Consider the following 23,691-nt stretch of genomic DNA (forward strand, 5'->3'; position numbering starts at 1 on the left):
AGGTGTGCTTAAGCTGTCACAAAATTTAACTCATTTATAGTTGAGGAAATAGGCTCAGAGAGGTAAAATAATCTGCCTAGCAGGAGGCAGGAAGTGCAGAAGTGGGGTTTAAACCAGAGCTGCCTGCCCCTAAAACTCTTAACAAAGGGACGCCTAGGTGGCTCAGTTGGTTAAGAGTCTGCCTTCAGCTCAGGTCATGATCCCAGGGTCCTGGGATGGAGCCCCGAGTCGGGCTCCTTGCTCAGCAGGGAGCCTGCTTCTCCCTCTGCTTGTGCTCTCTCTTTCTTTGAAAAATAAATAAATAAAATCTTAAAAAAATAAAACTCTAAACAAAGACTTGAGGTATGAGTCTGACTACATCAAAACCATCTTTGTGTGCCTCAGTTTCCCAAGTGCACATAGGCCTAAGGAAGTAGAGAGGATGAAGAAGGAAGGGGAGGATTAAAATCATTATTCACGTGATCAGATTACTGGAAAAACTTAGGACTCAAAATTACTATCCAAAAATCAAATGTACGTACAGTTCACAATTTTTTGAATGAAGACTGTTGTTGAAGATTAGAACACCTGACAACTGTGTATCTGTTAGATACTGTTTGTTAGAGAAATCAAATCTAGAGAGCCAAAAGCACACTGGCTCATAAATTATTTTCTACAAAATGGATCATTTTTTCTCTAAGATTCAGGTACATTTCTCCAGAAAAATATTCCCTCCCAGGCTCATTTCTGCCAGAATTTTTTTTTCTCTTCATTCCAATTCGAACAACCAGAATGAGGAAAATGGTAACCTGGGTGGCTACTACAAGTGTTTACTTCAAAACTCCCAGTGGAATGTCTGCTAAGGTACTGCACTTCCTACATGCCACCACTTCTCAGCACAGGAAGAAATCAATACAGAAGCCTAAGAATAAGAAACATAAGGGCTGGAAAGGCAAAGTAGCCTTCCCGAGGTGATAAACTAGTGAGAGCACTGCCATTCAAACCCAGATCAGTCTGACTCCAAATCTACTGCCCTTCTCACTGCAGCAGCGTTAAGTTTCCAAGCCTTGGTTTTGATCAACAAGATCTGCAGAATAGGTCTCTGCTCCTAGGGTCTTAAAACACACCGAGAAAGCACAAAAGCATGCGACAATTAAAGAACACCCTTGGAACAAATGAATAAAGGCAGAAGATCAATAACTATTGAAATAGAAAAAGTTTATGGCGATCATCCGGAGGGGCTGTTCCCACTACTCTATGACAAGAAAGCGTAAATCCGGGCTGGAGGGAGAAGGCTCACTGAGGGTGGTAGGGCTAGGTCCTGAAGACATCCAAATTACTGAAGGGTATTCTCTGGCTGGGGTTTAAAAGGAGAAAAGGCTGGAGATCATTGAAGGCTTTGAATTCTAGTATGAATTCTGAACATGATACAAGTAAAGGGGAGCTATCACAGGTTCACGGATGGGGGAAAACATGATCAAAACTGCATTTGGAGATTAGCCTGCCAGTAGAATACAGGAGGGACTAAAAGCAGATGGCTCTCTGTTGGTAGGGACAGAAGGAGAAAGAACAAAGTTATGAGCTACCTAGCATATAAACGCATCTGGTAAAAAGGGAGAGCGGTGTTGTATCCGTGCCCTACCAAGCTACTAAATCTTCCACCCAAACAAGTCTCAGCATGGATATCACCTGTGTCAACATACAAACTTTGCTGGTGAACTCCCAAAATATGTTGCACAAAGCTCAGTTAGGCAAGTTTTTAAGGGCATCAATTATCCCTCTTAGTAATTTCCACCTGCCAGATATTGCGGGCTACTGCCATTTAATGTTGACACTAAGGCAGTGGGCTATTAGGCCCTCCCCATTTCCTATCAGCAAAGGGGAAAAGAAATAACTTGCTTTTAGCAACTACTTTCTCTATTGCCACTGTGAGTGTGGGCTAACTTGGTATGAAGTGTCACACTACCAACCTTACCTAACACCTTAAATACCTGGAGCCACCCATAGCTCCTGATAATTTTCTGGCTGATCACTTTTGCCTCTTAAATACACCTCAAATCCATATCTCCCCTTCATATATTTTACTCCAGACACAGTGACTTACTGTTGGTTCCTTAAACATTAAGTTCTTACTTACCTCAGAACCTCTGCATATCCTATTCTCTCTGCCTCAAATATTCCTCCCCCTCTTATTTATACCGCTAGTAACTTCTCATCCTTTGACTTCTAACTAGATCTTCAAATTCACATCTCCCCAATTTTCTCCACCATTGCACCTATTCCATTCAATCCATCCTGCCAACATCCAAAGTTGTACTTTTATATTTATTTATTTTTATATTTATTTATTTATTTATTATGTATAGTCCCTGTCCCTGTTAGATTACAAGCTCCTTGACGATAGGAACTGTGTCTGCCATTCACCTCAGTTTACATATCTGGCACTTTATTAGGTACTTGGCATCAGTGGTGAAATAGACTATAGTAGAACTTAGATTTAATCTAACATGCTCACTCTACAGATGAGGAAACTATGACCAGAGATGTGTAGTGACTTGTCCACATTTGTACAGCTAGCTGGAAGAATGTTAGAAATAGACAAAATTAAAAATGGAAATCATTAAGTGCTAAAAAGGATGTTGCGGGTGTGAGGTCATAGCAGATCAAGTTAGTCTTCTAAATAAGGAAAGGGACTCTGACCTGGCTGTTGAGAGACACAGGGGAAGAGCAAGATGCTTCGGTAGTGTTACTAATGAAGACAACACTAATAACCCACCAACAGAAAAATGAGTATGCTGTGTTAGTTTTGTAGGAGTAGGTCACTTTCATGTTGATCTTTTCTTACTGCCTCATTCTATGATCTTAAAAACCAAAGGGTGAATGCGTAAGATTGTGGGCATAGCCTCTGGCAGTAAATAGAACAGAGTGAACCCAAGAGAACTGTACTGAAATGGAAACCATGACCTAGGCTTCATTAGCCTCAAGCTCTAGCCCAGTGAGCCGTGGACCACTAAACAGATATCATTTATGAGTTGCAACACACTGGGATACAAACAGTTCATTATGGCTCTCTCAAGGTACCACAAACAAACCATCAATCTGACTTGGAGTTACAAGTGACTGGGAAGTGAGAGGAGGGGAAAAAAAGAAAAGAAATGATCACTGAGCCTTAGCACTTTAGGATAAAGCCCTTACCCTTCCTAGTCATCTCTCAACTGTGAAGTGTGTGGGAAAAACTTTTATCACATCAATGGCCCTGTTAAGGGTCAACTCTCATTGCAACAACAATCAGCACATGAGGAACATATAAAAATGAGCTTGGCTGACCCTTGCCCTGTCCCCACTACCTCCTCTTCTATGCTTAAGTCAAGAGAATTCAGGCTCCAATATCTCCTTCCAGCCAGCAACCACCCAAGCTCCTGAGTGTAGAGTTCCATCTTTCCATATTATAGCAGAGCACTGTTCTAACCTCTGCCCTACCTTCTCTCTACACAGATGTTCTATTCCACTGCTGAAGTGAAAGAACAGAACACAAGCTTGACTATCCTACTCCTCCTGGGTCTAGACAGGTTGCAACATTTTGTATAAACACTGGAGTCTATAGGGTCTGCCTAATGAGGAAATGTGGGCACTAATGCGCAAGCACACAAATGTGTATAAGAGGCCTGGAGGGTATGCAAGTGGCTAAGGGGATAATGCAGGAGTAGGGGGTAAACATATGGATAAATACAAGAATCTCAATGAATGCCCCCCCCAAACCTAGACACCATCATCTTTTCTATGACTCTTCAAAAGTCTGTTTTCCCTGTATCCTGACCAATATATTTCCTAAAGAATCACCAGAATGATCTCTATACAGTATATCATGCCACTTGCCTGATCAAACCTTTTGATGACAAAGGGTTTGATAACTCCATACTTAGGATGAAATTCTAAATCCTATCCATGTTTTCTGCCAATCTCTCTAGTCTTTCCTTTGGAAACACCACTAGCTCTAGCCACTCTGGCTTTTTTTCATTTCTCAAAATGATCGTAACCTTCCCCCCCCCACCCCCCCGCCACTCAGGGTCTTTGTACACGCTGTTCCCTGTGTCTGGAACACTCTTATCTCCACTCTTTCCTAACTAATTCTTATTCCCTGTCCACAGCTGAAATACCAGCTTCTCAAAGAGACATCACATGCCTACCCCCAACTCAATTCTGCCTGTTAATATGCTGTCCTAATAACCTCTACTTTTCCTGAAGGCATTTATTACAGTTCAAAATTTTACAGATAGTTGTATGATTTATGTCTGTGTTCCTCACTAGACTGTAAATTTCATGAAGAAATGGGTAGTAGCTATTTGCTTCATCTGTGAATTCCAAGCACTTAACATGGTGCCCAGATAATAATATTTCTTGAGAAGTATTCAAAAATATTTGTTAAAAAAAAGTTTATCTGTACCTGTCTACTCTTTCTTAGGTCATTTTAATCCCAAAATAATATCATCTTTCAACTCATCTCCCTCACACCTTTAGGGTGTCTCTATTCTATTCATACTCCCAAAGTTTCCATTTTCCCCTTATTGACATCTACCAGTCAATACCCAAACTTCTCATTCTACCCCCTTCCTTACTTGCTAAACTCCATCCCATTTATGCCACACCTAATTCACCTTGCCTTTTTACTCTATGTCTCAAGGGTAATTCTACTCTATGGCGGGTACCTTCCCTCTTTGACTGAAACATAAGATTTCCCAAAAGACTACACCCTCGTCAGCCTTCTTCAGTAGAGTCCTCATCTCCTCTTCTAATTGCCTTAATTTTTTTTCCATTTCTTTTTTTTTTAATGATATGTTAGTCACCATACAGTACATCATTAGTTTTTGATGTAGTGTTCCATTTGCATGAAGGTAAGTAGGCAAAGAATCAATGTTTTCTTTATTCCTTAATGCTGCTACTAACTTCAAACAATAAAAATTTATTTATTAAGCAATTTCTAGGTACCAGACTCTGTGATAAGTGCTTATATTGTTGTCAGATGTAATCTTCTCATACAATTAGACCAGTTTCACAGACATAGTGCAGACCTGGTCCACACTGAAGAAAGATACTAAAGTATCTCAGGGGTAGGGAGAAGAGACCCTGATAGAACCCAGTAACAGCCCTGAATTTCAAAGGATGTGGCTGGGCCAGCAACAACTGAAAATTTTAATGTTCTCATTCATTCATTCATTCATTCATTCATTCATTCATTCATTCAATATGTACATACCATGTGCCAGGCACTGACCTATATACAGTGAAATTATAATGGTAAAGAAAACAGTTGTGGCTTCTACACTGTAAATAGGGGTTTTACAACCAAACCCACAATTATAACAGACAGTGGTAAGTGCTCTAATGGATACAGATTGCCTTAGGAGCATAAAGTAGGAGAACAGAGAACTATGTTCTGCAGGTCCGGTTAGGGATGGTATGTTTCATTGGCAAGCCACAATTATGGGACCTAATGACAGCCCACGTCAAGGCAAGTGCAATTTTTTTTTTTTTTTGCATTTTATTTTCCTACAAACTTACCCCTTCAAACCACCTAAGGTTGCATTTATAACAAGAATTTATCATCCAAATATTAACAGTAATGGCAGCATTTGTCCCGGCATTTGAAGATCACAGTGGTCTCCTATTTTAACTATTTCTAAAGTTCTTTTATCCATTTCTTCACTGCTATGTGATCCAAACCCAGACGACCCCTTAGTACCAGAGCCTTTTTAAATCTATAAAACAGACAGAGATAAGTACAACAGAATATCTTGAGAATAAACTCAGAAGTATGCCATGGGATGCAACCTTAAAGTCAGAATAACTTGCAGTATAGCTGAACAAACTTTAAATTACCATTACCAAGAGAGAGAGAAAGTGCTTTATATGTTAACTGGGTTGTATAAGAGTGTGTATATGTGTGGAAACGTGTGTAGGAAGACGCCAGAGTGGGGAGTATTTCAGGCAGAAGTAAGTATATGTATATTGGTTTGAATAGAAGAGAAAGCATGCCTCATTTGAGTCAATGAAAAAAAATCAGTGTGGTTCACTTATAAGGCATGGATCAGGGGAGATACGGCTGGAGAGAGAGTTATGTACGGAGCCTTGGAACTCTATCCAAAGACAAGGAGGACCCACTGAAGCATTTTAAGCAAAGAAATAGCACGATCCCATTTGTGTTTCAGAAAGCCCACTCTGCTGCTGTGAGGAGAAAGGACTGAACTCCACCTCACCCCTCCAGGTCAATAGCAATTTAAAGCCCTGGGGAGTCCCAGGGTTCCTGTGGCCGCTATAGCAACGAGAGAGTCTGCAGTGCATCTGGGGCAAATTCCGGATGCAGCGGCACCAAAGAGCATCCAGGCTCAGCCACTGTATGGAGGGCAATGGACGCTCTGCCAATGCTGGATGTTCAGAAAGCTGACCCTGACACAAAGGCTTCTCCACACAAGAAGAAGAAAACAGTGCCAAGCTTCAGTCCCCCTGCTAGGAGGCCCACACTCTGGTTCTCTCACCACCTTCTTGGGTTGCTGGGCTGTTAAACCAATTTACATAAAGAGCCCCTCACCTCACCGCAGCAGGGGTTCGAAAAAGAATCAACGGACTCTATTTACAGGCAAGCAGTTACTATGAGCAGAATGAGTAAAATGAGGGGAAAATGGGACCTATTAAAACATTCTGTAGTATAAAAGATGGAAAAGGTACCCCTTAAGATGTAGATAAAGAGCATACCTGTGAAAAAAGTTCCCTTCCAGAATAGAAGGAATTGGCTCTGTAGTCTCAAGAAATGTAGGGAAATGTAGGTTTTAAAAAGAAATGAAAAATAATACAAGATGTTGGACTCTGATGAAGAAGGACAGGCTGAGAAAAAAGCAGAATTACAGAGGACCTAGATGCAATGAGTAAATACTACAAAAATTTTTTAAAATGCAATTCAAATAAAAATCAGAATCAGAAGCCATAAAGGACAGAACTGATCATGAAGAAAAATAAATCAGTGTTATAAAGGAAAAGCTTAAGACACTCTCATAAAATGCAAAGGAAATTAAAATATCAAGAGACAAGATCGTAGCTATGAGAAAGAATGAAGACCTAATTAAGATACTAGATGTTTCTGAAGACACAGAAACAAATGAAAAAAAAAAATGAAAAGAAAAATCTTTTCTGAAGTGAAAATAGACCTAAGCTTGCAGATCCAAAGGGCTCAAAAGTGCTAAGAGAAAAAATAATAGGGATATACCTATACCAATACTGGTTAAATATTTTACTTTAAAGAGAGAGGAGAGAAGGGAGAGGGGAGACAGCCTGACTTGTCTGATGTCGGACCTCCCTATAATGCTCACAAGATGCAAAGGAACAATGTCCAGGAACTTGGTAAGATTGACTTGTGACTCAAGAATTCAGTTTCTAGACAAGATGCCATTTTGTATGAAGGCAACTAAATCAAAAGGTATTTTTCAAATATCTAAGAGCTCTGAAGATATGCCAACATGCAACTTTTCTGGGGGAAAAAAAAAATTACTCCAGGATGTATTCATTTGACTGAAAAAATATATCAAAATAAAGAATCCAAGAATGAAAAGGTTGTAACATAAATGTACTGGTAGTTAACACAAAGCAAGTTACATATAGAATTAAGTCCAAAATATTATAAATTGGATTATAAAGCAATGTAAATATCAAGAATATTTTTATAAGAAAATGTATAAAATTTTAAAATTCAATAGCAATACTATGGTATGCATTTTTAAATCCCAGATCATATAAACAAAATCTGAAGAGTGAAAAGAAGATGTAAGAGAACCAAAAGTATGCTTATTCCTCATCTTACAGAAGAGGCAATTAGTACATGCAGTTTCACTTTTGACACTAAAAAAATAAGAGATGGATTCAAATCCAAATTTTTCTAAACATGTATACCTTTTTAAAAAACACAAAATACTATAATTTAAATCATCTCACCTCTATCTGTTATCCTCATGGACCAAATTCCACCTCCTTAAAAGATTTAAACACATGACTTAAGATCTTCTCACTCTTTCCTTTCCCATCTCCCATGAAATTAATATCTGGGTTGAGGTCACCCAGGCCAAGAGTTCTTTACTTTTCTCAACTCAACAGCTTCCACATCCACTCCATATCACAAGCACACTCACATTTTGGATCTCATTACGAGACACTCATTGTTCCAACAGCAAGATCTCAAATTTGGTACTTCAACTCTGACTGTAACCTCCCATCTCCCTCTTCCTCCATTCCCAACAACCATTTCACCTAATTATCCCCCACTAACACTTGTAAGAGTCAAGCCCTCCTAAATAACCCAGTTCTTTAACCAACCCCCTTCCAGCTGCCTTAACTCGGTCTAGCCAAGAGTCTATGGCCAAGGGTCACATGAATGAAGTTTCCGTCCCCTGTAGCTACTGCCCTGCATTTCTCCCTCTTTTAGCTGTACAAAATCTTGAATAAGTGATCTATACCCACTCCTGCTCTTCCTCCTTCCTCAACACCCACGTTTTTTCTAATTTAACCCTTTGCAATTTGGAGTTCTTCTCTCTTTAATATTGAAACTACATTTTAGAAGATTTCCAACGACCTCAAAAATTTTGATTAACTCTTTGCAGTTATCATTCTTATTTCAGTCTCTTGTTTGTCATTCATTCAACAACTACTATTTGTTAAAATTGGTCCCAAGAATGCCAAAATAAGTAACACCACTCCCATCATCCAGAGGCTGAGAGCCCCTAGGGTGAGGGAAGTATATAAACCAGGAACAGTGGTAAAACACCACAGATGGTACCAGAGAGGTATGCAGAGCTGAGGCAAGGGCCCAGTCTTAAAACGCAGCCACTGGCTCAGGGATGCTGTCATGGTAGAGCTCCTCAACTCACACACACCCCTTTCTCTCACCTTCCTTCTTTGGATCCCTTTCCTCCTCCATTTTAAGTGTGGACATTTCTCACAATTTAGGTCCAAACTCTCTGTTCTTCTCACACCATGCACTTTTCCTTATAGACCTGATACATTCCCAGGGCAACCAAAAACAAGATCTAAAATCTGAGTCTAGAGCTCCTACCTCTAATCTGACCTTCTGGGTCTTACTGTTAAGTGCTTTTCTCTGGGAAACTCACCTCAAACTCACCAGCATCTCTAGCCCATTTCTCTATCTCTGTCAATAGAACCCACATTCTCTCATTACACAGATTCAAACAGAAGTTAACTCTGCTCTATTTCCCCCTTCATCCAACCAAGTACTTAGCCCCTAATTTCTATCCATGTCTTCTCTCAAACTCATGTTCATTTATAGTTTCTACCTCCTACTGTGGTTATGTGTAGACTTTCTTCTTTCTTCTTAGTGAATCTGACCATCCTTAAAAGACAAGAACTGATTAATTTCTTCGTGTCTCTTATATCATCCAGCATAGTATATTGGATATAACAGTGAAATATTCAATAAATATGTTATTGAAGCTACCTTACAACAATTCTGCGGGGGCTTGAAAAGCCATGGAATGAAACTAGATCTTGCCTGGAAAGTAGCCAAAGTCAGACACTGAGTCATGGACCACAAGAACACAAAAGATCCCTCAGTCTCACCTCCTATATTTGGAGGCGGGGGGGGAGCTATCCTAATCACCCATCCCTGTTCACACCAACATGACTGCTCATCAACTCTGAGACCTTTAGGATGAGGATGCTTCAGGTTAGTACTCTGGCAGTCTGCCCAACTGATAGCAAACTGAAATTGGGTGAAGCAGAATTCCAGAAAACAGGCTTTTATCAAGTCCTCACAATCAAGTTCACAGCAGAGAAACTGAAATGGGAGATGCATTTTCCCATTCCCCCATGCAGAATACAAATGAGAATACTTTTGCAGCCCCAGATATAAATAGTTTCCACTCTCAACCAAAAGCCTCCATTCCTATAGTATTTAAAAAACAGAAAAGTGGTTGTAACAAAAACCTCATCCTAGAGAACAGCTTGTCACCAACTAGAGGCTTGACTGAAACAAGGCATGTAGTTCAAAATCAAAATACTGCCATGAAAAGACTCCATTCCCAGACATAGGAGATAACGCACCACCTCTGGCAGTATGTACTTGCTGATTTATGCCAAAAAATTTTTACTGAAATTGGAGCAACCGACGGTAAAGGGAATCTTAACCAACTCTTTGGGCTCATCAGTTATAAAAGGAGAGCTGAGAGAAAATGTGGTTGGTTTTATTTGACTCATGTCCACCTAACTTCCATTGTTCACTTCTGCTTAGCGTCCCAAAGCACTATTCCAAGCCCAAGCTAAAATTACATTTCTGGGTTAACAACAAGCACAGGAAAATAAATCACGTCTGCCCTAGGAGTGAACCCAAACCAAAAGCTGCCAGAGAGGAATTTGTGAGTTGAGTTTAGAGGCAACTTTAACTCTGAAGGAAATGAACCTTTAAAAAGAAAATTCAAATAACAATCTACGTAGACAAAACATTAATCTACACTGCTTTAATTAATTTGGGAGCCTTTTATAACTTTTTTTTTTCTTAAGTGGATATCTGCCAGAGCAGAACTTCTCTCATAAAATGGCTTGAGGCCAAATACAGTAATAGTAAAGACTTTTGTGCTCAGGCTTCATCAAATCCTTAGGTTTATTTCCATTTCCTAAAGGAACATCCAACTACTCAGACATCTTTATAACAAAATTCCTATAAAAAAGTAAACCATTTGCCCAATTCCCAACACCAATTTCTTTCTTCCACCTGGGCTTTAGTTCATCCAGAAGAGTGGTAGATTTGAATACTGTTCTAGATGGCCATGTCAGGTGAAAAGACTAGATCAGAACACAGTTCTGTCCATAACCGATGTGGAAACCACACCAGAGGAAGGCCAACATGCTCTCTTCTAGTGAAACAAACCCAAGGTCCCCTGTACAAATAGTTGCAAATCTATCCCTCTACCACCCCATATCAGAGAGGATACTCCTACATAGTAGCAGCAGTGCTAATACCTATAGAACATCTTCATTTTCAATTTAAAATTTTCTGGTAGAACTTAAAAGAAAAAGAAACTGATGGAGTCAACTTCAATATCATATTTTATTTAACTCAATATATCCAAAACACTATCATTTTAGTATATAAACCAATATTTAAAACATTATTAGTGAGACATTTGCTTTTGTTTTTCATACTAAGTCTTCAAAATCAGGTATTTTACAGCTGCAGCGCACCTCAATTTGACCTGTCACACTTCAGATAATCAATAGCAAAAAATGGCTAATGACTACCATATCAAACAGCATGGATCTGGAATGTTTTTTTTTTTTTTTTTAAAGATTTTATTTATTTATTTGACAGAGATAGAGACAGCCAGCGAGAGAGGGAACACAAGCAGGGGGAGTGGGAGAGGAAGAAGCAGGCTCATAGCAGAGGAGCCTGATGTGGGGCTCGATCCCATAACGCCGGGATCACACCCTGAGCCGAAGGCAGACGCTTAACCGCTGTGCCACCCAGGCGCCCCTGGAATGTTTTATGTGATAAGTGCAATTTACAGTTGTAGTTGTAATTTATAATTACTATTAGATATAATTTAATTTACATGATAAATGAGAGGCTCAAAAGGTTTTTAATTGTACCATTTATTCTCCCAAATACCCCAATAAAGTAACTAAGAGATATTAGTTCCATGGATAGCAAATAAAGCCTTCTGAAGAAAAGGAAGCTGACTCATTTATCCCAAATCAAGCCGTGAAAAGACTCGGAAAAAGTTTCTGGTCATCTTGATACCCAGAACTTGCTACTAAAGACCAAACCTTCTCTGCATATGTATTTATAAAACAACATAGTACCTATCAGGCTGTCTCATTAAAAACTTATAAATACAATGCTAAATGTTAACTATGCTGGAATTAAAATACAAAACTTAATTTAAAAAAACATGGCAAATTCACAAATCTCCTTTATTTCAAATTGATATCTAGTTTCTTCAGCTATATAATCCCATCCATTCTTTTTCAGATACCTGGAAACTTCATTTCTTTCCTAGTAGACTAACTCCAACCCTTCTTTTTCTATTGTCTCAAAGCCAGACAAAACAGCTCATGCCTCAACTCTATAGCTGTGAATTATAGGGGGAGGTCTGAATAAAGTTGCAATAAGGCTCTTGGGTATAGTGAAAAAATCTCCGGACTGAATATAAAATATTCATTCGATATTGACTTCTAATTTCCAAGTAACCAGGAAAATTTCTAAAATGGGAAAAAAATAAAGAATAAATCAACACATCCTAGAATAATAAAATTATAAATTGAACATTGTCTATTAAAAAGATTCAAAATCCTTAAAAAATAAAAAAGGACAACCCACAGAGTCAATTTGTATAGAAAAAGACCACAGATTTGAGCACAGACTTGGGGTTCAACAAAGCTAGATTCAAACCCTAACCCAACCACTATGTGCCTTGAGTAAACTGTTTAAACCTTCTGCACATCCATCATCATCTGTAAAAAGGGTATTCAATAAACTTTACCCCTAATACAGTTAACACAAAGATTACACAAAATAAAACATTGTAATTAGCACAGTATTTGGTTACTAATAAACATTAGTTAACTCCCAGCCCCTAAACCCATTCATTTCTTTAATTTGTACAAAGCAGAAAATACTAATCTGAATTTATAGCTCTAATATCAATAGAAATTGGAATGCTATGACTCCCAATTTTTTCTCTATTCTTCTCAGAATGAGGTAAGGGCTGGGATGGTGAACAGTTCAGCTGTATGCTACTGAGAACAAAGGTATATAGAGAGCTCTAGTAACTGGTATCATCAACAACAGTTCAGTCATCCTATAACTCGGTATTTCCCTCACCTCAAGAATATAATAATGCCAATATTAATATGGTAAGCATTATCACTGAGGAATGTACAGTGTAGTAAGGGAATCCAGAGGAGTTTACCTAGCTCAGCCTGGAGAGGTCACAGAAAGTTCCCTGAAGGAGGCAGCCACTTGACCTGAGCCAGGCAGGCAAAATTGGTGAGGACAACAGGGAGAGGAGTAGAGAAGGGAAATCTGTAGAAAAGGAATGGTGTGAGTGAAGACATAGGACGCAGGAGATACAAGAGAACTGGAAGCAGTTCTTATTGTGTTGGATACATGAGAAGACCGGAGAAGCAAACAGGGTTGAGACCAGGAAGGAATTCATATAGCAGAGGAAGGACCTCGGACTCGATCCTGTTAGTGATGGGGATAGCAAAAAACAAGGCTGCTGCTGGAAATCAAAGAATTGGCAAGAGTGAAAAAAAGGAAGGAAACCTGTGGTGGGAAGCCGAAGACTGAGAGTCACTTTAAAAGACAGCAGATCAAAAGAAATAAATATTGCCACATTGAACTTATCTAGAAATCTGCCATCCTTTCTAGAAAATACAAAAACACATGGAGAAAAAAACATGTTATAAGGACTTTCATAAAAAGAGGTACTTATTAAACATCCTGGGGTAAGAAATTTTGATAAAATATCATTTCATTGGGAGAACTTTTCCCAAGATTGCACTTTCCTAATTAATATCAAAGCAGAAAACGGAGTATAGCATCAAAGAAAATTCAGCAATGAAATCACAATATTATTTAATCTTCATTGGCATCAGAAGCCTTAATACCATGTACAACAAAGGAGAGATTAGGATGGGGTCAAGTTCCTAACAAGCATCTCATCCAGTCCAATACCACTGTAAGGACCATTAAAAAAGAGAAAAATGTAAATCTTTCCAGTTTTTACTGTCATGTAATGAACTTCACAGCAATTTCTTTGAGTTGAAAAGAAAAATGGCCTCTGAAAAAAATCTACCAGAGAAATGGCAAAAGCTAAAGAGAAAAGAATATGACAAAAGTGCAGAGTGTTGGGAGTGAAGTCCTAGGATCAATACACCAAGAAGAAATTCTAGGGAAGTCCAATTCTAGGGAAACCCAGTGGGAAAGTATTAAAAAGGACAGCCTGGAGATTAAAATCAGAAATGTGTGCCCTTCCAGGAAATCATGTTACTAAAGTTTTAAACCCTTTTAATCTTTTTCTATTCATAGTGTACAGCTCTAAAGAGTACTCTAAATAATTAGCTCCTACAGATAAGGGAAAGCAATTTGGAGATTCTAAAGAACACCAGGTAGTAATGGCAGCAATCCAACATCAAGACTTCTTCGCTGGGCAAAATCCCTCACTGGTGCTGAAGTTTCTTTTTTTTTTTTTTTTTTAAGATTTTATTTATTTATTTATTTATTTGAGAGACAGACAGAGTGCACACTCAAGAGAGCATAAGCGGTGGCGAGGGAGAAGCAGGCTGCCCATCGGGCAGGGAGCCCGATATGGGGCTCAATCCCAGGACCCTGGGATCATGACCTGAGCCAAGGCAGCCACTTAACTGACTGAGCCACCCAGGCGCCCCTAAAGTTTCTTCCTTATAACATTAACTTATTCTTGGGTTTCCACATTAAATCATCAAGTTCTCTCAAAAAGGCTTAGTTCTTAGTCACTTAATCAGTTCTTAATTGTTTCCACTTTCAGTTAGATAAATAGATATAAACAGAAATTAGAACCAAATGTCTACATAAAATCACTTAACTTTCAAAAATAAGTGGAAAATCTGCGTAAGACATCAGACACTTAAGAGGTTGTAAAATTAAGCAAGACTAATGTCTGAGGCCTAAAAATCTATTCTTATCCTATGTGCAAAAAGGGATACAAAAAAGGAAAAAAATAGAAATGTAGATGGGTGTCATAAAAATAATGTCATCAAGGGTGCCTACTCAACCCTTTGCATAATTATAGGACATGGCAATAAGATGAGATAGATTTCTGTCCATGAATAAGCTCTGAACTCTTGTAGTGTCTATAACTTATATTTTCACTTTTTAGTTGGAAGAAAAGAAGAGTATTTTAATAGCCTTTCATATAATTATGATTATTGTTTGATACTATACCAAAACCTAACAAGTTGTAGTTTCTTTTTTTTCTCCAGCTTTACTGAGATATTTTTGACATATAACATTGTATAATTTTTAAGTATACAATGTGAAAAAAATAAAGTATACAGTGTGATGATTTGATATATGTTTATATTATGTGTAGCAAAATGATTACCACAATAATATTAGTGAACACATCAATTACTTCCCATAGTACCTATTTTTTTATAAGTGTGGTGAGAACATTTATATTTTCATAGTTAATTGTGTTCTTTTCCTTTCAAATATGTATTAAGTATCTGCTATATCCTAGGCAATGTGCTGCTTTTCCCATACCTCAGAGTCTATCAGTAATGCTCTTCTCTCATATCTGCCATAGCACCTTAGCGTGGTGCTGAGGTACTGAGTTCAGAGCAGTGGCCCAATAAATACCTGTGAAAACATTTTTTCTTTAAGAGCATAGGAGAACATATGGGGTTAGCACTATACCCAGTGATGTAGCACAGAGACCCTTGTAAAAGGTGCCCACCTTCAATAACAGCCTGCCTCTGGTTACCAATCCATGCCCCATTCTGACTGACTGACCACAGTGTACATACCTGTCCACTGAGGGGGGCAGCGACAGTTGTAAGTATTAACCCCATCCACACAAACCCCTCCATTCTGACACTTGTGGTTAGGGCAGTCATCAATATTCCGCTCACAGGTGATCCCCTCAAAACCTGGATAGGGAAGAACAAGAGAAAATAATGAATTCTCATGCAGAAGTAAGTGGTCAGCTCTTCTACAGAACATGGTCATCAGAACAGACTTACTACATGATTTCAGTTCAGTAGCCAGCAGCTGGTCAACCCAGGCCTCACCATACAAAAAATTGCCCAATCTTCTGTCTTCTCTTGCCTCAAGAGAAGCTAGACAGTTAAAGTGACTCATTATGCCAATGACATGCCTCCACAGTTACCTCACAAGTATTTCAAAGTGTTTTTATGAAATAAAATCCCAGTGAAGATAAATGTCTACTTAGATAACTATTCACTGGTTCTTTAAAAAGGGCGGGGGGGGGGATATTAGATTTTCCCCAGCTCCATGCTAGATTAATGGGAAGAACAGACAAAAGATCATCTAATTAAATTTAAATCACTTACTTTCTTCTTAGGATGTTTGCTTGGGAAAACTAGGTGGGGGCAGGGAACGTAAGAAAAGTATTGAGCTCACAGTCTGAAGATATGGGTCAAGTTCCAGTCTCACTACCTATAAGCTATTTAATACATGGTAAATTACAAACTCTGAATTAGCTTCCTCATCTGTAAAATGAGGCTGATTCCACCTGCCCAACCTGCCTTTCTAGGTTGTTATAAGTGCCATATCATGAGTAAAGTACATTATAAATATTATAAAGCTATTTGAAATTGGGGTGGCATTATTAATTAAACTTACCAACCCCTCAAACTTTATCCGCCTCTCCACATTTATGGCATTACTTCCTTCCTCTTGATTTTTCCCTTTTGTGAAAAATGAAACCAACACACCAAACTTCACCCTTACTGCTCACAGTGTGTTTCTCTGTAGTTTATACATCAAGCTTCTTCCTTTTTTCTCCTTGGCTACCAAATCCCTTACCTATTAAAATAGAAAACTACCAGCTTTAAAACTGAATGTTCAACTGGTCATTCTCCTATTTGAAATATAGTATGACTAAGTATTTGGCCTCTTCAAAATGTCCCTAAGGTTCTTCTTCTCTCACTCGAAACACTGGGGATGTAACTGTGAGTAAAAAAGACAGAATGTCCTTGCTTTGGGGGTATTTACAGCCTGGTGAGTGGGACAGACAGCAATCACACCTTGCTTTATTCATTCCTACCACAAGCCACTGTGATAGTCTATATCTGCTCTGTTACAAAGCAACATGGCTGGTTTCTCTGAATAAAGTGGCAGTCATGTAAATGGGTATGAACCAAGTGGCAAAAAAAAAAAAAAAATACTAACATCAAAGGAAATCACTTCATAGAAGATGGGGATAATTGAAAGCTTGACTAAAGAGAATTCTATTTCTCTAGGCATCTGGTATTCAGTCCATTCAAGCAGATGAATCACTAAGTAAGCCTGAGAAAGACTGAAAACTTTTATAGACTCAGATTTTTAAAAATTTATCGTATTACTCATATATCTGTTTAATTGTATGAAAGCCTTACAGATGAACTGACTCAGAAAATTCTGGTTTAAGCCCACCCATTAACTAAGATAAAGTAAGGGCAAATCTACAGATCTACCAAGCAGCAGTGTCTGAAGAAAAACTGAGGTCTTTGCTCCTACTCTAGCACTCTTAATAGAAACATTCCTCAGAAAAGTTAAAGACAGAGTTTTAGAGTGTGGCTCCTGGCCCACCACTGCTGGAACCTGTGTGGTCTAGTGGTATTCTGGAACTGGTAACTTGATCTCTCTGGTGACTAAGACTAATATGGTTGACGACAGTGTCAGGGAGGTGATAAAGCCCTGGTAGCCAAACTATTAGCAATTGAAACTGTGACCCTGAATTTATATTAGCCAATGCTACAACTAACCGAATTCACTAACCACAGACAGATTAAGAAAGCAGAAGCATTTCAGCATAACCACAACTATAAGAAATGACATGTTTTCTTTTTATGACTATTTTCAAGGTAGTTCTTCCCTGTCAAAAGTAAGTAGGTAAAAAGGCAGGTTGCTAAGAGTTAATTCATTATTAAAGCATGGCCTCTGGGGCCTAGGTTCAACTTTCAACCTTCCCATGTAATAGGTGAGTGAACAGGGGCAAGATACTGGAACTTTCTTTCCTCTCTGGGGGAATTAACAGGGTTTACCACAAAGGGTTACTATAAAGAATAAATTAGATACACAGAGCACTTACTTCAGTACATGGTGCTGGGACAACTGAACATCTACAGACAAAAGAATAAATTGGACTTCTTTCCCATACCATAACACAAAAATTAACTTAAAATCTAAGAGTTAAAATTATAAGACTCTCATAAGAAAACATAGGAGTGAAGCTCTATAACTTGGCCTAGGCAAAGCTTTCATAAATATGAACAAAAGCACAAGCAACAAAAGAAAAATTAGAAAGTCTGGACTTCATCAAAATTAAAAACATTTGGGGAGAGGGGTAGGAGAATGGGATAGGCTGGTGATGGGTATTAAGGAGGGCACGTATTGCATGGTGTGCTGGCTGTTATACGCAAGTAATGAATCATGGAACTTTACATCAAAAACTAGGGATGAACTGTATGGTGACTAAGATAATATAATAAAAAAATATTATTATAAAAAAAAGATACCATCAAGAAAGTGAAAAGACAGCCCACAAGATGAAAGAAAATATTTGTAAATCATTTATCTGATAAGAGACTTGGATCCAGAATATACAAAGAACTCTTACAGCAATAATAAAAATACAGTATAAATAATATAATAATAAAGAGGCAACTAGCCCATTGTAGAATGGGCAAAGGACCTGAACAGACATTCCTCCAAAGATGATATATAAATGGCCATAAGCACATGAAAAGATGCTCAACATCATTAGCCATCACAGAAATGCCCATCAAAACCACAATGAGATGTCATTTCATACCAACTAGCATGGCTATAATCAAAAAGACAGACAAAAACAAGTATTGGTGAGGATGTGGAGAAATTGGAACCCTCATATACTGCTGGTTGAAATATAAAATAGTGCAGCCACTTCGGAACAGTCTGGCAGTTCCTGAAAAGGTTAAACAGAGTTACCATATCACCCAGAAAGTCCTCTCTTAAATATAGACCCTAGAGAAATGAAAATACATGTCCACACAAAAACCTGCATAAAAATGTTCACAGTGGCATTATTCATAATAGCCAAAAAAGCAGAAGTAGCCCAACTGTCAGCTAACTGAGGAATGGATAAATAAAATGTGGTGAGCACTGAGTAATGCATAGGATTGTTGAACCAATGTTTTACACCTGAAACTAATGTAATATTGTATGTTAATCATACTTCAATTTTTAGAAAGTAGGGGAAAATGTGGTAAATCTACAATGGAATATTACTCAGCCATGAAAGGAGTGAAGCACTGATACCTCCTATAACATGAATGAACTTTGAAAACATTAGGTGAAAGGAGCCAATCACAAATGATCACATACGTTTCCATTTATATGAAATGTCCAGAACAGGCAAATCTATAGAGACAGAAAGTAGATTAGTAGTTGCCTGGTGCTGGCGGAGAATTAGGGACCAAGGTAATGTGACTACTGAGAGTACAGGGTTTTTTCTGGAGTGATAAAAATGTTCTAAAATTGATTGTGGTGATGGTTACACATATCTGTGAACACACTGAAAACCCCTGAATTGTACACTTCCAAGAGCAAATTATATGGTATGCAAACTGTATCTCAATAAAGCTATTACATTAGGGGGGAATACACTTAAAACAATGCCTGATGCATAATAAGTGATCTATACATATTAGCTAATACTATTACATATGAGTAGAATCCAAACAGCCCTTAGAAATTATCTACTCTAATACCTTCATGTTAAAGATGAAGAAGTTGAGGGCCATATGGCTGACTTATCAAGTTTACATGGCTAGTAGGTAGGAGTCAGTACTGAACCAGTTTTAATCAGTATGCTGTCTGGGATCCCAGAGCTCCCTAGCAAAAATCTGCAAAACTAACCTAAGGATAAAATCTCCCATGTCTGAGAAAACTCAGGCCAAATCAGTTCTCCTCCAGAGTTAAGACAGGATTTATGCTTTAAAAATAGAGATCCAGACCTCTTTTTGGAAATAGCTAGCAAATTCTTGTAAGAAAGTCCACCCAAGGAGGGGAGGTGGTGGTAAGGGTTATATGAATAAGTTACAGTGCAATCACTTCTTAAAAATGTATTTTAAGGTTCTAGGGGAAAGGGAAACAGACAAGTCTCCAGACCTGTGGGTGGGATGGGTGTAGCAGGCTTACAAAGAGGCTCACATGATCATACTAAAAAGAGTCTACTGCTTAAAGCCAATTCACATCCTTAAAAGGCCAAAAGGAGAGAAATTAAACTTAGAAGGAACATTTTAAGACTGTGCTGTTATAAAACCATGGCCCACGTAACTGATAAATGATGACAGTGAGGGTGGGGAGCAGAAAAGAATCTTTTGAACTTGTCATCCCACACAGAGAACAGCATCTCTCAAGAAAGCATCCACATCTTTCCATTTTCATACACTGGGATGTGTGAGGATGGAAAGCCTTACAGAGAGACACAAAGAAGAGAGCAGACAGAGGAAGATAAGATGACACAACTAGGATTCTCTCAAACCAGGCTAAAAGTCCACTGGAAGAGCTTTAGTCCACAGCGATGAAAGAGTGAGGGAAAAAAACAGGAATGTCTGAAACTGGACAAAGGCAAAAAAAAAGGTACAAGTCTACTTTCTCCTCCAAGCCCCCAAGAAGAAATCTGACACAAAAGCAAACTGCTCCCATATCTGTCCAGTTGGTTTTCTTGGCCAACATCTTCCATTCTCCAAATGGGCCCAGATGAGCTTGCTGACCCTCATGACTGGCCCATGTATCCCTGGGCCCTACCACCCACCCAGGCTGCTGCTCCTACATGCCTCTCTTGATATCTCCCTAATGATCTCCACTCTTCTGAATTCATCACCGAAAAAGTAAAAGAAATAAGGTGAATCAAAAAGAAAGAAATTCGGTATATATATATTGTAAATTATGGAATACAATAATTCTCTTTTCTATCACATTCAATTCATTCATTTGTCAAATATTCACTGGGTCTAAATTTTGTGCCACACACTAAGTTGGTACTGGGAGGAAGAGTTAAAATGAGAGCGTCTACTGGGAAAGATGAACAAATAAACAATCAGTTTGATACGTGCTGTGCTAGAGGTATACAAGTTACCAAAAGACCTTGGGGAAAGTCTCCAATCCCCATGGGGATTGGGAACATAGAAGGCATTTCAGTGAAAGAGGTGCCTTTGACACATCATAAAGAATAAGCTCTAGGGGCACGTGGGTGGCTCAGTCAGTTGAGCATCCAACTGTTGATTTTGGCTCAGGTCATGATCTCAGGGTCGTGGCATGGAGCCCCATATCACGCTCTGTGCTCCGGGTAGAGTCAGCTAGAGTTTCTCTCTTTCTTTCTCTCTCTCCCTTTGCCCCTCCCCCACTCACACTCTCTAAATAAATAAATAAATAAAATCTTTTTTTACAAAAGAATAATTTCTATATAAAAAGGCAAGGTGGGCAGGGAAGGTGACAGAAAGCTAAGGAGATAGCATGGTCCAAACTACTGAGCATAGGAGAATTGGAAAGACTTCCAGGAACATCAACTAAAACTGGCACTAAAATAATGCACCCTGGAAAGTGGTATGATCATTTCTGCAGCAGCTCCAGAGAAATCTGCCAAAGTATGACTAGGATAATACCCAAGAGAAAGTTACATGCCCCTGCATATGAGAATACAAAAGGGAATTATTTCTAACAGTTTTTAAGCTCAGACACAAAAGCCACAAAATGGGCTTAAGCTTTATTTTAATGATATGGGGGTATCACGTATAATCAGCCTGTAAAGTACAGAGGTAGTTCACGAAGAATAAGCCTCCATTGTTTGGAGAGGACAGATCAGACAGCTTCTTATGAAATTTTTTAAAAATCATAAAGGAATAGACAGGTATAGCAGAGAAAGAAAAGTAAAGTACATTGAGGACTGGCCAACCCAAATGCGAACTCACAAGGCACAGCCAACAGATCCAAACAATCTACTGTTCTCTGACCATCTGTGCTACTTTTTAAAATATTCACAAACACAAAAACAGCCTAATTCATTCTCTCCCCACTATTCGGCCCTAACCCAAAAATACTGGGAATTGATGATCCAATAATTTATTTTCTATGTTGCTCTTACATTAAAATTATTCGGGCTGAGTGTCCCTCTTCAGGGCTTCTGCTAAAGACTTATTTAATGGTAGCCCACAAAGGATCTGGATTATTAACAGTTGATCATCCAAGGAGAAAATGAAATATGGTTCCTTGGTTTGATTCGATTAGTTCCCTCTTGAATATATTCCTTTTTTCTTCCCTCTGTGGAGAAACACTTCTTTCTCTGTTACACAAGATGAGTCACTTTTGCAGTTTTAATTCCCTCTCCATGAGTCTTACGGTAATACTCAAATACTAGACTCATATTACTCAACCATAAAAAGGAAAGAAATCTTGCCATTTATGACAACATGGATGGACCTAGAGGGTATTATACATTAAAAGAAATAAGTCAGACAGAGAAAGACAAATACCATATCATTTCACTTATACGTAGAATCTAAAAAACAAAACAGACTCTTAAATATAGAGAACAAACCAGTAGTTGCCAGAAAGGAGGTAGGGGTGGGAGGATGGGCAAAAGAAGTAAAAGGGATAAAGAGGGACAAACTTCCAGTAATAAAATAAATACATCACGGAGGTGAAAAGAACAGCAGAGGGAATATAGTCTGTAATATCGTAATAGTGTTGTATGGAGACAGTGACTACACTTACTGTGGTGAGCACTGTATAATGTATAAAATTGTCGAAACACTATGTTGTACACCTGAAACTAATATAACATTGTATGTCAACTATACTTCAATAATAAAAATTTAAAAATCAACTCACAGTAACTATAGTGTCGTTTGCAGGAAAAGAAGTATAACTTGACCATTTGAATAGTCACTAACTTATGTGTGGTTCACTGACTTTCAGAGTTGAAAAGGACTCTGAAATTCTTATCCAGTACCAGAGTACACAAGAACTAAAGGAGAAGCCACACTAAGTCTAGGAAGTATGGTACCAGGAAGAAAAGGAGAAGACCAAAATTACATTCTCAACACTAAACTCACTTGGTTGATAAATATTTGTGTGCCTCTTATGAACTTGGCACTGTTTTGGGGTGCTTGGGATACATCACTAAACAAAAACAAAGATTCTAGCTTTCACTCTGAAGAGGGGAAGGGGCGGCAGAATTTGGAAAAGACAGACAATAAACAATAGACATAATGAAGTAAATTATATAGTGCAAATTATATACTAAGCAGATGATAAGTGTTACAGAAAAAGAAAAAGTAGACCAGGGCCAATAATTAAGGGGGGAGGGAGATGGTTACTATTTGAAATAGGGTGATTAGGGTAGGCCTCAATTAAAAGTGCAACGACTTGAAATGTGGCAGGAAGCACACACGGGAGTTGCTTAATACCATAACAAGCCTTTGTCCCTCCTGCTGACTTGGTTTCTCCATTTTTAGAACTGAAACAATGATTCTCTTCAAATAAGGGTATTATTTACATGGAGATAGTGATTATTATTTTAAGTAACATTTTAGTCTCTTGAATAGTGTGCAGCACAATGGAAGGAGGGGCAAGGAGAATGGTATTGCATTATGAAAAGGACTTTCTCAGAAAAAATAATCTCCAGGCACTATTTCCCTATATGGAAATAAAGTTAATACTTTCCAAACTCCACCTGGGACATAAAAACAATGAGCATAAAATCTTACAAATTGTGTAAATACATACTGCATCATCTATTGTTTTGAATTCTCTTTAAATTTCTTTTTATACATTGTCTAAGCTGATGTCATCTGTTTTAGATCATGCGACCCCAAAAGGCAAGAACTAGTCTACTTAAGTATCTTAAATATCTGCATGGTGCCATACATAGGCTGATATGTAACAGAGTATTTGAGTATCTCCTACTT

General features: G+C 38.4%; 1 protein-coding gene and 1 pseudogene across 1 annotated transcript in view; one reads left to right on the forward strand and one right to left on the reverse strand.

Moving 5' to 3' along the window:
* Positions 1–23,691, reverse strand: part of NOTCH2 (notch receptor 2) — a 159,341-nt gene that overhangs the window by 57,602 nt on the left and 78,048 nt on the right. Inside the window, exon 5 of the mRNA XM_087866205.1 lies at positions 15,541–15,663. Coding sequence (XP_087722331.1) covers positions 15,541–15,663 — 123 coding nt within the window. The remainder of the gene's footprint in view (positions 1–15,540; positions 15,664–23,691) is intronic.
* Positions 5,415–8,470, forward strand: LOC123795412 (ubiquitin-conjugating enzyme E2 D3-like; annotated as a pseudogene).

The sequence above is a fragment of the Ursus americanus genome, chromosome 12 (assembly GCF_024610735.1).
Source record: "Ursus americanus isolate L20-20 chromosome 12, mUrsAme1.1.p, whole genome shotgun sequence".
Taxonomy (NCBI): domain Eukaryota; kingdom Metazoa; phylum Chordata; class Mammalia; order Carnivora; family Ursidae; genus Ursus; species Ursus americanus.